The 14,264-nt window shown below is 35.2% G+C and overlaps 1 protein-coding gene across 5 annotated transcripts in view; it reads right to left on the bottom strand.

Annotated features, from left to right (window-relative positions):
• The window catches only part of Stxbp3 (syntaxin binding protein 3), a 52,199-nt gene that overhangs the window by 28,634 nt on the left and 9,301 nt on the right, over positions 1–14,264 (bottom strand). For all 5 annotated transcript variants that reach the window (XM_019204803.2, XM_019204804.2, XM_033758195.1 and 2 more), the window contains 3 exons: positions 9,216–9,292; positions 6,310–6,388; positions 4,719–4,819 (listed from right to left, as the gene is read on the bottom strand). In XM_019204803.2, coding sequence (XP_019060348.1) covers positions 4,719–4,819; positions 6,310–6,388; positions 9,216–9,292 — 257 coding nt within the window. The remainder of the gene's footprint in view (positions 1–4,718; positions 4,820–6,309; positions 6,389–9,215; positions 9,293–14,264) is intronic.

Raw genomic sequence — 14,264 nt, 5'->3', positions numbered from 1 at the left:
TTTAAAAATATTCCTAGCAATATGCAGCTATGATTTGAAACATAAAAGAAAAAGTACTTGCACTAATCATGCTATTTCCTGAAACAACTGTGTCTTTACCTTAACCAAATCTTTTTCTCTGTCATCTTGACTTCAATCTTTCTTTTCTCTCTCTCCTTTCCTGTTTAGTCTATCTCTCTCCTTCAACTCTTGTTTCAGACTCAGTACAGATTGTACTGTTTGTTTTTCACTACCTGTGTAACAGATGAAGGAATCTGAGGTACTCAAACTAAAATAAAAATCTAGTACTTGGCAGAAATACAAGAAAGCCAAAAGTGGCTTAGACTATTAAAGGATGACCTAGAAGTTTATCACAGTTGATAAATATTTCCAATTCTTTAGCCTAGACACGTCATGTCCTTAAAGATATATTTCTCAAATGATACATCATTGTGCCAGACACAAGTCTTAACCATAAATACAATGAAGACTACCAGAAACTCATTCAGCCAACTAGCAAAAGCATTTATTTATGTGCAAAGACCTAGGTTAGAGGCTTTTATAACTGTGTTGTATGAAGAATACAAGAGAAGCAGCTCACTAAATAATGCTGAGAGTTCTCTACTAAACTAAGTTTTGGGTTTTAAAAATAATAGTAATTCCCTCTCAACCTAGGATAACATACTGGGTATAAAAGTTGGCAAGTAATAAATATCATAATTTAAGTAATGAATTATGAATAAACTTCTTTGCATTTCTTTTCAACAAACTCATTCATTTCTCTGAACATAACCTATCATCAATAGCAGTAACAGCCTGAACATAGACTGAGAATTAGCTGTGGCCAATTCTCTTATCTGTGTGCTGCTCAAAGGCAAGGTTGCTGTATTAATTACCAAGAAGCAATGTACATCTGAATTTTCTTATAGTATAGTATCCCACTGCAGTAAATAATATTGTTTGTTCTAATACATTTACTGCTCCTCTTACAAGGCTTCTCCCATCCACATCAGTAGGTCAGTGGAATATGGGTAGAAGAAACATGTATCACTTATACAAGAGGATTTAAGAAACTCTGTGTAGGCCTAGGGGTATAGTTCAAAAGTAGAACGCTTGCTTAGAATGTACAGGGCCTGGGTTTGATCTCTACACTGCTGTGTCCGGCTTGTGTCTAGATGTCCCCCAAACCTCATGTGGTCATAGGTGGGGCTTTTCAGAGGTGGCTGGATCTAGGGTATGTGATGCTGGGATCAAGGGTGTGACACTGGGATTGATTCATGGTGTGATGCTAGGATTAAAGGTGTGAGTGCTACCCACCCAAAGGTGGGTACCTTGATAAAATATGAGTCAGAAAGAGGGCTGTTGCTTGTCACTTGTCACGATATTTGTGCCTTCTGCCATCTGCCTGCTATGAACTGTTTCTCCTCTGTCATGCCCCTTAAACAAAACAAAACAAAAGTTCCTTTAGACTGCTACCATATTTTTACATCTTTACCTTGTCTTGGAGCCAACCAACTATGGACTGAAACCTCTACAAACTGTGAGCCAAACAAATCTTTCCTACTCTAACTTTGAGTGTCAGGTATTTTGTCTCAGCAACAAGAACAGTAACCAAGACAACCCCCCACCACAAAATCCTTGTGTAGCGCCAACATTTTCTCTTTTCCCTCTGCTATGTCCCAGACTACCCCTTCAGCTTCAGTACCAGAATGCAGACAAATGTATAACAAAAACCTAGCCAAAACACAACACACAATAACATGAATAGGAAATATAAATATTTGTTATTGTAATACTGAGATGAGGGGTGGTTCTTACAAGTTTAAATTAATCTAAGACATCTAAAATTCCAATAAATTCTATACTATATAGAATATATATTATATTCTATACTATATTTCTATACTATATAGTATATACTACACTATAAAAAAGTTAAAAGTTCCTTTAGCCAGGTGTGGTGGCACACACCTATAATCCCAGCCCTTGGGAGGCTGAGGCAGGAGGATGGCTGTGAGTTGAGACCAGCCTGGGCTACATGGTGAGTTCCAGGTCAGTCTCAACTACATAGTGAGACCCTGTCTCAAAACAAACAAACAAACAAAAAAAGAAAACAGAAGTTCCTTTAGATTGCTACCATATTTCTCCATCTTTATGACCCACACTTAGCTCTTAAGTACAGATACCCCTCCTCATACACATTCCCTCTATTCTTCCTAATCTATATCTAGTTTCATTCCATCTCTACCTAGATGCTTTTTAGTACTCCTTCATAGTCTTCGATGCTTTCCATCTACTTGGCTTTATGTACATGTGATAACATTACTTACCTTAATAAGAGATCTTTCTTTAATCTCTTGACTTATGGAATCACAAGGAATAAGTCAATCTTCTTCCTTGCCATTTAATTTCTAAATATGTTACATGTCCAGTTTTGCTTCTTTGAAACACTAGCATCTCTGACTACCAATCTCTCTCCAGTGATTTCTTGATTTCTAGGACTCTAATTTTCCTTTAAAACTTTAGGACCAGCCCCATAGTTTTTTAATTCCATGTTTGTTTGTTTGTTTGTTTGTTTTGCCATTATTCTTGGCTGGACCTGAAGCCTCCTATCCTACTGCTGTCATCCCTTATAACTCACATTCCTGTTGCTCTATATTTTTCTGCTTCTGTATTTTTACATTTAAATTCTTCCTAAAGTGGTCCCTTGCCTTGTTACTACCTTGTAAAATTCTATCCATTCTTCAAATGTTTTCCCAGCTCCTAGTAAGAATTAATTGTTTTGTGACAGACTGTGATGCCTCAACAAAAATATAAGCTCATTATTTTGCAATAACTGTACTCCAATTCATTGGAAGAATAGCCATATGATGCACAGCTAAAAGACTATATTTCCCAGTTTCCCATGTACTTAGGTGTAGTTATGTGACTAAATCTTAGCTAATAAAGTATAAATAAAAATTCTTCATTCTTTCAGTCTTTCATCTTGCTACTTCAAATGAGAGTATAATAATTTTACAGTCATCTTGGATCATGAGGGTCATACGTAGGAGACGAGGCTTCTGACAATTTTGGAGAGCCAGCAAATAAGTGTTACATAGCTTTTTTCCTTCATAGTAGCAAGAAATAAATTTTTGTTATTTAAGCCATTGAAAATTTATGTTTTTCTGTTGTATGCAGTTGAACTTAATCCTAATACTGTTTTTCGAGATATGTAAGTACATTGTATCTCTTTTATAGTGTTCAAATGAGATAGGGCATCATTTCACAGCAGACTACTTTTAATCTAACAATGTCCACTGAATATGATCATGATAAATGCTCATTTAGTCCTCTGCTAAGAGTTCAAAATAATATTTCATTTATGTATTCACTTGCAAATAAAAATCCTACATATTCTCACTGTAATTTCTCTAAAACAGTTACATTTTTAAAGTAAACTTTCTTGGATGTTTATTGAGAAAATAAAGAGAAAAAAACCTAGGGGGGGAAAAAAACAGGCAAACAGGACCTTAAATGCTTGCAATGTTTCACAGATTGGTAAGTGAAAATTTTCAGAGATTTCTCTATATACAGTACTCAAAGAGAAGTCACTTATCAAATTAGTCAGATATCGCTTCTTGGACTTTTGCCTAAGATGAAGTGTAGTATCAAAAAAAAAAAGTGTAGTATCAAATTAGATATCTACACAAATGCCCCCAATTACAGAAATTACATAATTTCATTGACTTCTGAGACTAAAACTGTATTTACTTGCCATGAAGCAAAATGCAACATTCATCACACTTCTGCTTTTTATACCACATGATTTTAGAAAGTTCATTTTTACTCTATACAAACATATATCATATTAGAAGAATAAATCTAAAGGTAACTTTTGGGAAACAGTTTAATGTTAAAACATTTATCTCAAATTTTACAATTTGGATGGATTATAATTTTTTTGCCAAAAACATAAAAGAGAAATCCCTTATATAGGACCTTTCTATCCCCAAAATACTGACCTCAAAGTTGCAAACAATGCCGAACTATTTCAATTCTGTAAAAATGTTAAGAGTCCAAACACAGGGTGTAGAGCACAACAAATTTGAACAGTTCATTAGCTGTATGATTTGGGATAAATTACTTAATGTCTTTGATTTCCAATCTTTAAAACAGAGATAGAGGAACTCTTATTTATAGGGCTCTAGTAAGGGTTAAAGGGTCACATTTATGTAAAGCACCCAAGAAAGCATCTAACACACAGTTTACTATAATCATAGTGATTATTGTTATTATCACTGTTTCAAAGACAAAACATGAAAATCCTTCAACTTATAGATTAAAATAATTTATATGATACTAAAAGGTTTTTAAAGAATATTTGTTTTAATATCATGCTTGCAAAGCCACATAAAATTATTTTTAACACCATCTAACAAAGATTGTACTTAAAAAGTTCTTGATTTCATAATCTAAAAAGCTCTTGATTTCATAATCTAGTAGTGCTGTAATTTGACATATAAAGGACTTGACGGTAGATGTGAAATTTAAGACCATTATTAATGTTATATTCCAGTATTTTGCTCAGGTTTTTCCCTTCATCATGGAGAATGTTTATTTGTTTATTAGGTACAAAATCTACCAAATACATGTAAAACAATTTATGGTATGCCTTATAACAAGTGCCTAAAACCAAATTTGAAAATCTATTATGAACTAAAATAAAAAATAAGAATAAACATAAAAATAGAGAGTACCTGAGATTCATGTGGAATGAAGGAAATATTTATTTCTTTACATCTTCTTACTGACTTGGAGCAAGATGTCTTAATTTTGTTAAAGAGACTATCAGGACAAACTGGGAGAGAAAAAAAAAGCGTGTAATTCCATGTAAATCTCCCAACATTCAAGAATATTTTTAAGATATAATTACTTTCATAAAGTAATTCACTATGAGGCTAGAGATAGATATATATATTGTTCTTTGGGTTACAGACCAATATATTCAAGTCTAAAGAGCTGTAAACAGAAATTCATTTTCCCCATTCACATCAACCAAAACCTCAAGTATATTTTTCTTAGAGATATGCTAACTCAGCAAGTTCAAATTGTTAGACAAGAAATCATGCCCAAATTCATGATCTAATAAACTGTGGTACTTTCAGAATTTCTTAAAAATCTATACTACTTTTCAAGATTTGTCACTAAGAAATCTACCATATTATACCCACTGTTCATTGTTCCTTGAATAAGGGAATCTTTTCAAGTATTAGAAAATTCTGACTCTAAACTAGTCGGTTCTAGAACGTAGAGCCCAGGTTTTCTCCCCCTTCACCTAAGTGTTTACAGTTCCATTATTATCTATCCTAGAATATCAGCTATTAACTGTTAAGGTTAACAAGGAATCAACCATTGGCTCTTAATGTCTTTTAACATAATATTCTTTAGCCTCAATATTCCTTAAATTAGAAGAGGCTTTACATTCATTACATTTTATCAATTCTATAAACGTGAAGTTCTGTATAATGTTACTTAGGTGCCAAATACTTTTGGTATGACCTTTTAAAATGCAGACTACTACTAGATATGAGAGAAATAAGCAGGGATAATAGTATACCAGAGTGAGGAGTTTAATATCAGAGAACAAGACTTAACTTAGATAAATTGTATTTTATTATAAAATATAATGATATAACAGATATAACATAAACAGAATTGCATATCTGGACATCTCTGTGATTCTTTAGGTTAGCTGCTTTGTGTTTGAACACACTGCATATTACGAGAAATATGATAGATTTTCTTCTTAATATTTGCCAAATGGATGGCTGTTTTCTTTAGTACCTTCCAAAAGATGTTTTTATACTTAGATAGGATCCTCAATTGAAATTTTGATTAAAAATAATTTCTTCTGGCTGGGTGTGGTGGCGCATGCCTGTAATCCCAGCATTCAGGAGGCTGAGTCAGGAGGATCGCTGTGAGTTCCAGGCCAGCCTGGGCTACATAGTGAATTCCAGGTCAGTCTCAACTATATAGTGAGACCCTGTCTCAAAAAAACAAAATGAAACAAAAACAAAAAAATAACAATTCCTCCTGCCACTAGTAACTGCCCCCTCTATCAATTGCTCACCCCATATATTAGAAAAAATTACTGTTTTTGAAACTAGTTGGGATAGGTTTCCTCAACATGAATCAGGATATATATAATCTTTTATTTTTAGATTCTTGCTAACCGAATTCTAACAAATGATAAATATAAAATCACTAATACTCAGATAGTATTATAATAAAAAGATACTTTAATAGGATTTTAAATAATGAAGCAATAACTTTTAAAAAGAAACTTACAGTCAGTGAAGTATAAATATGCAGCTTTATATTTGTTCTCTGATTTACTTGCAAAATCTCGCAAGAAACAATCTACAGACTTAAAAAAGGTTACATGTTAATAATACTTTAAAAAATACTAATTGAAATATGCTAGCTTTTGAAATAATTAAAAATTATCTTCTTTCAATGATAAAATAAAACCTTATTGGCTAGTAATTTTTTTTTTTTTTTTTGTACTGGGGATCGAACTTGAGACTTTGTACTTGGGAGGCAGGGAGCACCAATGAGCTAAACCCTGGCCCTAGAAGTTTAATTTTTAAAGGTGCCAACATACTGCAGGTATCATCTACATAAATAATGAGCCACCAGGAATTATGACTGGAGAAGTATCAAAGAAAATGACCACAAGCTAGGAGTTAAAACTGTCAAGGACTAGAATGAAAGACCCAAAGCTCGCTGGATGACTTTGAGGAGGAATAACAGGTAAAATGGTGGTAGTACAAGCCTCCGTGTGGTAGTTTCAAAAAGAAAGAATCCCCTAGACGCAAAAATAAACAACAATGAATTTAATTATTATGTCTCCTCCATCTGTTCCTTTTTTTTCTTCTGGAAATTCCAGAAATGTATTTGTTAGATCACAAGTCTTTCTTTCCAAGATTTCCATGATTTTCTTTCTTTTTCTTTTTACTTTGAGAGATAGTCCATTTTGATCTTTTGAGACACTAATTCAAATTTAAATAATTAAGTAATTAGCCTCTCCTGCACTTAAGAAATCACACTTTGTGCTTTAAAAACTGCTTTTGGTGCCACACTAGACTCTCCCTTATGGGTACTATTTTTCTGTTCAGGTTGGTATTCTCTTAAGTTGTTCTATTTTGCTAGCTATGTGTTTTCTTTTTACTGAACTTCCTCTCCCTGACAGTAGGACCTATTTAGCTGTGTGGTTGCTTTTCTTTGCCAACTCACTTGAGGCTTAGGCTCAGATGGATGTTGTAATATCTGAAACAGAGGCAGTTCCACAAAAGGTTTCTCTTCCTGAGGGCAAAACCACCAAAGCAAAGCAAACAAACCGCTAGGGCCTTTATGAGGAGACATCAACTGGTCTATCCCTTGGAGTTCACAGATTTCTTGTAACAAACATTTCCTGAAATCTGTTGCTGTATGATCTTTGTCTGGGAACTCTAATGCTGTTTTCCAGGGGCTCTCTCCTAGCTCATGAGGATACAAAACTCATGCCATGTTTCTTCCCAGCGCTCCTAAGGACCTCAAAGCCTCACTTGCACACAGACCTATAGGACCAGCAGGCTACTGGTTCAGGACAGGTAGAAAAAGTGGAGTGGGCAATCTTCATAAGGGAGTCATATTCAGGTACCATTTTCTCTGAAACCTTTGTTCTTTTACTGCATACACAATTTTGTGTCCAGCTTTTAGATATGGCAGTATCTACAGATACTTAGATATGGTACTTTCTGCTCCATTACCCACTGATAGTGAAAATAGCTAAAATGTGATATACATGTGCATAAATATTTATTATAATATAAAATCCTTATGTCAATTTGTTAGGTGAAGAATGGTGCTTTCCCTTGTATTTTTACCAATCATGAATTTTCTCTTATACAATTATATCCTGGACTAGTTATGAAATGTCATTAAAACTCACTCTTTGCAATAGCAGCTAATATGTAGAGACTAAACAGTGAATATTTGGATTTTTCCCCTACTATCTGCTAGAATTAGAAGTAAAATGAAACTGGGATCACATTTATAGATACAAGGATGCATATTGAGGCCATATTCTTAAGTGAAATAAATAGGATGCACATGTGTAACTACTAAATAGTTTCTCTGGTGTGAGAAACTAAAAGTGTAAATAAGGATCAAAGTGTATAATCAATAATGTGAAATAGGAAGAAAAGGTCTAATGGGATAGGGGAAGTGGGAGGGGCAGGGGAAAGGAAAGAAGGGAAAAGAAAAAATAGAAGAAAAGGAAAAAATGGAAACAAAGTCTCTGTAAATAGGGAGGGTAGAGGGGTTGAATGGAGGGCAGGGGAATGGGGAAAAATGAGAACCAAGATATATCATGTAAGGGTACAAGTTCCCAATGATGAATGTTAATTGTATTGTGTACCTAAAATGTACCAATAAACTTAATGAAAAAAAAAAGGAAGAAATTGGGTTTCCCAAATTAACATTCTAGATAATGAGCAAGAGAAGGTATTAGAAAATGAATTCTCAGATATTATACAGACTAAAGGAATCTGATGCTTTATTTGACTCTAAATTTGCCTTTAGGTACATGTTAAATTGTGTAGATTATAAACTGAAGATATTCCTTTAATATAAAGACACACACACACATATACATCAACATGCACATTTATACACATATATGTATGCTAAGGAAATCACTAAAACAAAGGATCAATCCAAGACTATTTCTTTTAATTCCTTTTTTTTTTTTTTTTTGTGGTGATATTGGAGATTGAATTCAGGGCTTCAAGCATGCTATGAAAGTACTCTACCACTGAGCTATTATCACTAGCCCTTTTTAAATATTTTGAGTAGGGGCTTGTTAAGTTGCCCAGGCCTTAAACTTGTGATGCTTTTGTCTCAGCCTCCGAAATAGCTGGGATTCTAGGTACGCTACCATACCAAGCTTATCAAATCACAGCAATGGTGAAAATATTGAAGAATATGCTTGAGGGGAAGGCTGTACTGAGGATTGAGCTCAGAGGCTTGCACATACTAAGCATGCTCTTTAACACTGAACTTCACTCCAGCCCAAGAACTCACTTTTTAAAGATTCAAACTACCTTTGTTTGTCTTAGCATGTATTAGTTATACACAACAGTGGGTTTTGTTTTGGCATATTTATACATGCATATAACATATTTTGATGACTTTCATCCTGTAATACTTACTTTTGATGTTGGAGAGATAAAATAAAGAGCTTTCATTTGTCTGACAGGTTCACGATTCTTATAAATATTCTCTACAACTAACAAAAGAAAGAGGGGGGGAAGTCATTTATATAATCAAATATATATTTGAAAAAAATCATTAAACTTCATTGTACTTTCTATTTACAATAACAAGAAAACATTTACATATACTGGGTTTACATTTTGTTTTCACTTGATAAATTAAAAAATACTGAAAGTGTGAAGCTAAATCCTAGGCCAAACTGTATTCTCATAGTTAAAAAAAAAAAAAAAAAGAGAGAGAGAGAAAGCAGTAATTTAATAGGTAGGTAGGTCTTCCAAGATAAGCAATCTATATGCTATGAAGAAACCTCCCCAAATGTATTAAGAATTAAAATATATAATTCTTTAAAAACTATTGTATTATAACAGTAAACATGACACCAGTTACACCATAACAATACTATAAGATGAGTGTTTCCAAAATGAAGAAATGGAGTTTTTTTGGTTTTTGTTTTGTTAGCACTGGGGATTGAATTTGGGACCTTGTGCTTAAGAGGCAGGTGGCAGCACCACTTAGCTAAATCCCCGGCCCAAACCTGAGGTTTAAAGCTTAGTAACTTGCTTAATCACACAAGAAAGTATAACAGGCAGGCTTTCAACCTAGATATAACTCTAGAGTCCGTCTTTTTTTTTTCCAGACAGGGTCTTGCTATGCAGTTTAGGCTGGCCTTAAACTCATTATGTAGTACAGGCTGGCCTTGAACATGCAGAGATCCTCCTGCCTCAAAATCCCAAGTGTTAGGATTATAGGCGTGCACCACCATGCCAGGTGCAGAGTCTAAATTTTTAACCATACAACATTCTTTTTTGGGGGGGTAACGGGGATTGAACTCGGGCCCTTGAGCTTGCAAGGCAGGCAGCACACAACATTCTTTAAATAAATTGCCAATTAAAACCATAAATTAATGTTCTTACAGTATTTTTCAACAACTAACAATGTCACTAGAATGCAATTTTTATTGAAATTATAGTTTGTGAAATTAGTTAATATAAAACTAATAAACTCCATCAAATTAACTATTTATGAAAGCACACCCCTCATATATTAATTTTAAGTACCCCAGATGTCAAATAAAATTTCCAAGGAAAAATTTAATTTTTTATCTAAGAAATTATAATTTTACAATCACAACAACTATAATTTTACCTTTAAAAGACTAAAATTTAGGGTGCTAGGGTGTAGCTCAGTGGTAGAGTACATGGTTAGCATGTACAAGGCCCTGGGTTCAATCCTCATTCCCTTCCCCCCCCCAAAAAAAAGATTCAGGTTCAATCTGTGTTAATTTACTTCCATTGGTTTATATTCAAAATAAAATGTCTAACAGTCATCTTGTACTATATATACTATTAGGTTTAGAGAACAATGTACATGCTATAACACTGTGAAAATGAAATCAATAGTAGAAAGTACTACTCCAATTTATTAACAAGCGTGTAACTATTAATAAAAGGATAGGAAGAAAGGGAGGGAAAGAGAGAAAGAGAAAAGAAAGGATGGTAGGACTTCAACAGTGACACAGGAATAATTTAACTTCCAGTCTATTGTTTTGTTTGCAGTGCTGGAGACTGAACCCATGGCCTTGCATGTCTAGGCAAGGATTCTATTTCAGTCATATTCTAACTGCCCAATCAATGTTTTTTTTGGTATTGGGGATTGAACTCAGGTCCTTGTGCTTGCAAGGCAGGCCACCGAACCGCTGAGCTAAATCCCCGGCCCCCCAATCAATGTTTAAAAAAATATTTTTTGTTGACTTTAGCTGCACTGAAGTAGCAAATACTGTAGTAGCATTTTAACCCCTAATCTATTTCTTAAAAATACTAAGACCTTACTGTGTATTTTTATAAATGACTAGCACAACAGAAAGTCTGACCACTGAACTTGCCAATGCCAAGTCTCTTAGACAGATTCTCAAGAGAGTTCCTGTTAAACTTTAAAGGACCATAACTTCAAATTAACAGATAACTACTATGATTAAAGCAGAACAAATCTAGGTGACCCTGGAAGATATAAAGAATACCTCACAGTAATGTGCTCTATAACACGTATACATTTGGAGGAATGCTTCTCCAAAAAAAGCTTTCTGTGCTCAAATAAGTTTAGAAAGTGAATTCTTTTTTTTTTTTTGGTACCAGGGATTGAACTCGGGTCTTTGCGCTTGTAAGGCAGGCCACCGAACCGCTGAGCTAAATCCCCAGCCCTAGAAAGTGAATTCTTTACCTATATACTGGGGATCTACATAAACAGTGACAAATAAAAGGCTCCGAAAAGTTCTAAGAAACTTCTTTAGCATTGTTTAACACAGTTTTTCAAATTTATTAGCCACAGAATCCTCTTTTTGAAGAGTATCAACCCTGGACACAGAGTAAAAAACAACAATCTATAAAAAAGCAATAATGTTCCTCCTAGTGCATGATAGTTCTGTAGTTTCATAGTACTTTCAGTTATTTATCCAATGGATCTAACCCCACTTTCCTATCAGAATGACCTCAGGGAAACTTTCCCACAGGTCTCATTTCTATGGAAGGAGACTGGCTCACGGGGGTGCTATGCTCATCAATGGATTCTTCCATTCATCCACTGAGGAGTTCAGTGGGTGAACTCCTGTTAGGGTGTGGGGCCTGGTTAGGAATGGGTCACCAGGGATATGACCTGGAAGGTTTATTCTTGACTCGCTCCTCCCTTCTGTTTCCTAGGTGCCATGGACTGAGCAGCTGTCCTCTGCTATGCCCTTTTACCGTACCATTCTGCCTTGGAGCACCATGGACTAAATCCTCTGAAAACCATGAGCCAAAATAAACCTCTCCTCATTTAAATTGTGGGTGTCAGGCATTTTGTCCTACCAACAGGAAAGTGATGAGTATACTAATCAATGCACTGTGATCAACAAATAAGGTGAATATTTAAACATTTTTTTAAAAATTACATTAAAAAGACACATTGGCATTAACCTCCTTCAAAATACTACCCCCACCACCACTTCAAATGCACTTAACCCATCGTTCTTAGCACTTTTTCAGGCACTTTTTTTTTTTTTTTTTGGTTTTTTGAGACTGACCTGGAACTCACTATGCAGCCCAGGCTGATCTTGAACTCACAGTGATCCTCCTGCCTCAGCCTCCCAAATGCTGGGATTATAGGTGTGCACCACCACACCCGGCTTGGTAATTTTTTTTTTTGTTTTTTTTGTTTTCAGGCACTTTTTTGGAAGTCCTCTTTTGTGAGTATCTTTAGTTGTGCCATCTGGGTTGCCTCAATGTCCTGAACTGATTCACAATTCCTGCCTTTCATGGTTACTTTTGAATTTGGGGAAGAGCCAGAAATCAGGAGAGAGCCAGTGAATAAGGTAGATGGGATACACCATATTTTTACAAGCCTGATTTTCTGTTGGATGGCACTCAGCAGCAGTATTCTCTGAATTTATTATTTCTTGTAAAGACACTCATGAAAGGGGACTTCCAAAACTGCTTCAGAAAGTGGCAAGGATGGGATAAGCTGTCAAAGAGGGGGAAAGGGATACTTTGAGGGGGATTAATGGCGATGTGTCTTTTACTGTGATAAATATTTTAAAATTTAAATATTCACTGTATTTTTCAGTTATTCCTCATAGTAGTAGAAAAGCAATGCTTTAATCTTCTAATTTCTAGTTTAGAGCTTTTTCCACTGAGTGTTATAAAAACCACAAATTGGCCAGGCATGGTGGCACACGCCTGTAATCCCAGCACTTGGGAGGCTGAGGCAGGAGGATCGCTGTGAGTTCAAGATCAGCCTGGGCTGCATAGTGAGTTCCAGGTCAGTCTCAACTACATAGTGAGACCCTGTCTCAAAAACAAACAAACAAACAAACAAACAAACCACAAATTGAAAATACAATCAATAATAGAGATTATTTTATTTATAAATATCATATGGTGAGACTTTCTGGAGAATATTGGCTGTACTTCTGAACAACAAAGTTAGGAGTGACAGAGGGTACATGTACACATTAAGATCCAAAATGTTAAGGAATTATATTTGCTTTTGAGTCTGCTTCCTCAGTGCAAATTTAACATCTGTCTTTCTAGGGTTGTTATGGAGAACAAATTTAAATAAATGAGTTAATGGATGATGAAGTTAAGAATAATATGATTAGGAATGTTATAAGACATTGGTATTTTCCTCAAAAAGTGATACAGATTAGTATCTCATTCACACAGTCTTGTATAGTGCAATTAATTTCTTGTAGCAGCCACTGAGGGGCCGAGCTGCATGGGCACCAGCAGCATCACCTCAACCCCTCTACCTGCTTCTGGCCACTGGGCCATGCCAGTACCTGGATCCACACTGCACAGGTGCAGGGAGTTATATGGGCCATTGTTCTGAGCTCCAGAATATAGAGCTCCAGAAGACAGAAGTGAACAACAGAGGGCTGGGGATTTAGCTGAGTGTTACTGTTGCCTGCCTTGTAAGCACAAGGTCCTGAGTTTGATCCCTAGTACAAAAAAAAAAGTGAACAACAGAGAGAGGGCCTGAGGCTCCTTGATAAAAATTGAAGCCTACTGGAAAAATGAGGAAAATCTCTGCAATAAAGGCACACCAGATCACTGCGGTTGTTGTCCTTCCTGGTATACTAAAAACAAGATTGCCTAAGAGTCATTAGAGACTCAAAACCTAAAGACCAGCTATATTTGGAAGACACCTCTGAGAAGCAATCATCCCATAAGGGTTCTAAATGCATGCAACGAAGATACTTACAATAAGCAATACTGAAGCATCAACCCAGGAATTAAGCCAAAAATAGTACCAACAACAAAAATACAAATAAGAAGACACCTAAGACACAAACCCAGACTTCCAGCGCACCAAAGGCAAATTCCGGGGGAAAACAAGGTAGAAAAATCTGATAATCAACTGCCTGACCACCCTGAACTGATAGTAAGTAACAAAACAAATGAATAAGGCTCTAAAAAAATTCAAAACAGAAATAATTTTCCAGATAACTACAGAGA

This window comes from Fukomys damarensis, unplaced genomic scaffold, assembly GCF_012274545.1.
Source record: "Fukomys damarensis isolate Sample0158 unplaced genomic scaffold, DMR_v1.0_HiC HiC_scaffold_33, whole genome shotgun sequence".
Taxonomy (NCBI): Eukaryota; Metazoa; Chordata; class Mammalia; order Rodentia; family Bathyergidae; genus Fukomys; species Fukomys damarensis.
The sequence above is the reverse complement of the archived record's forward strand: the minus strand, read 5'-3'. Positions and strand labels throughout refer to the sequence as shown.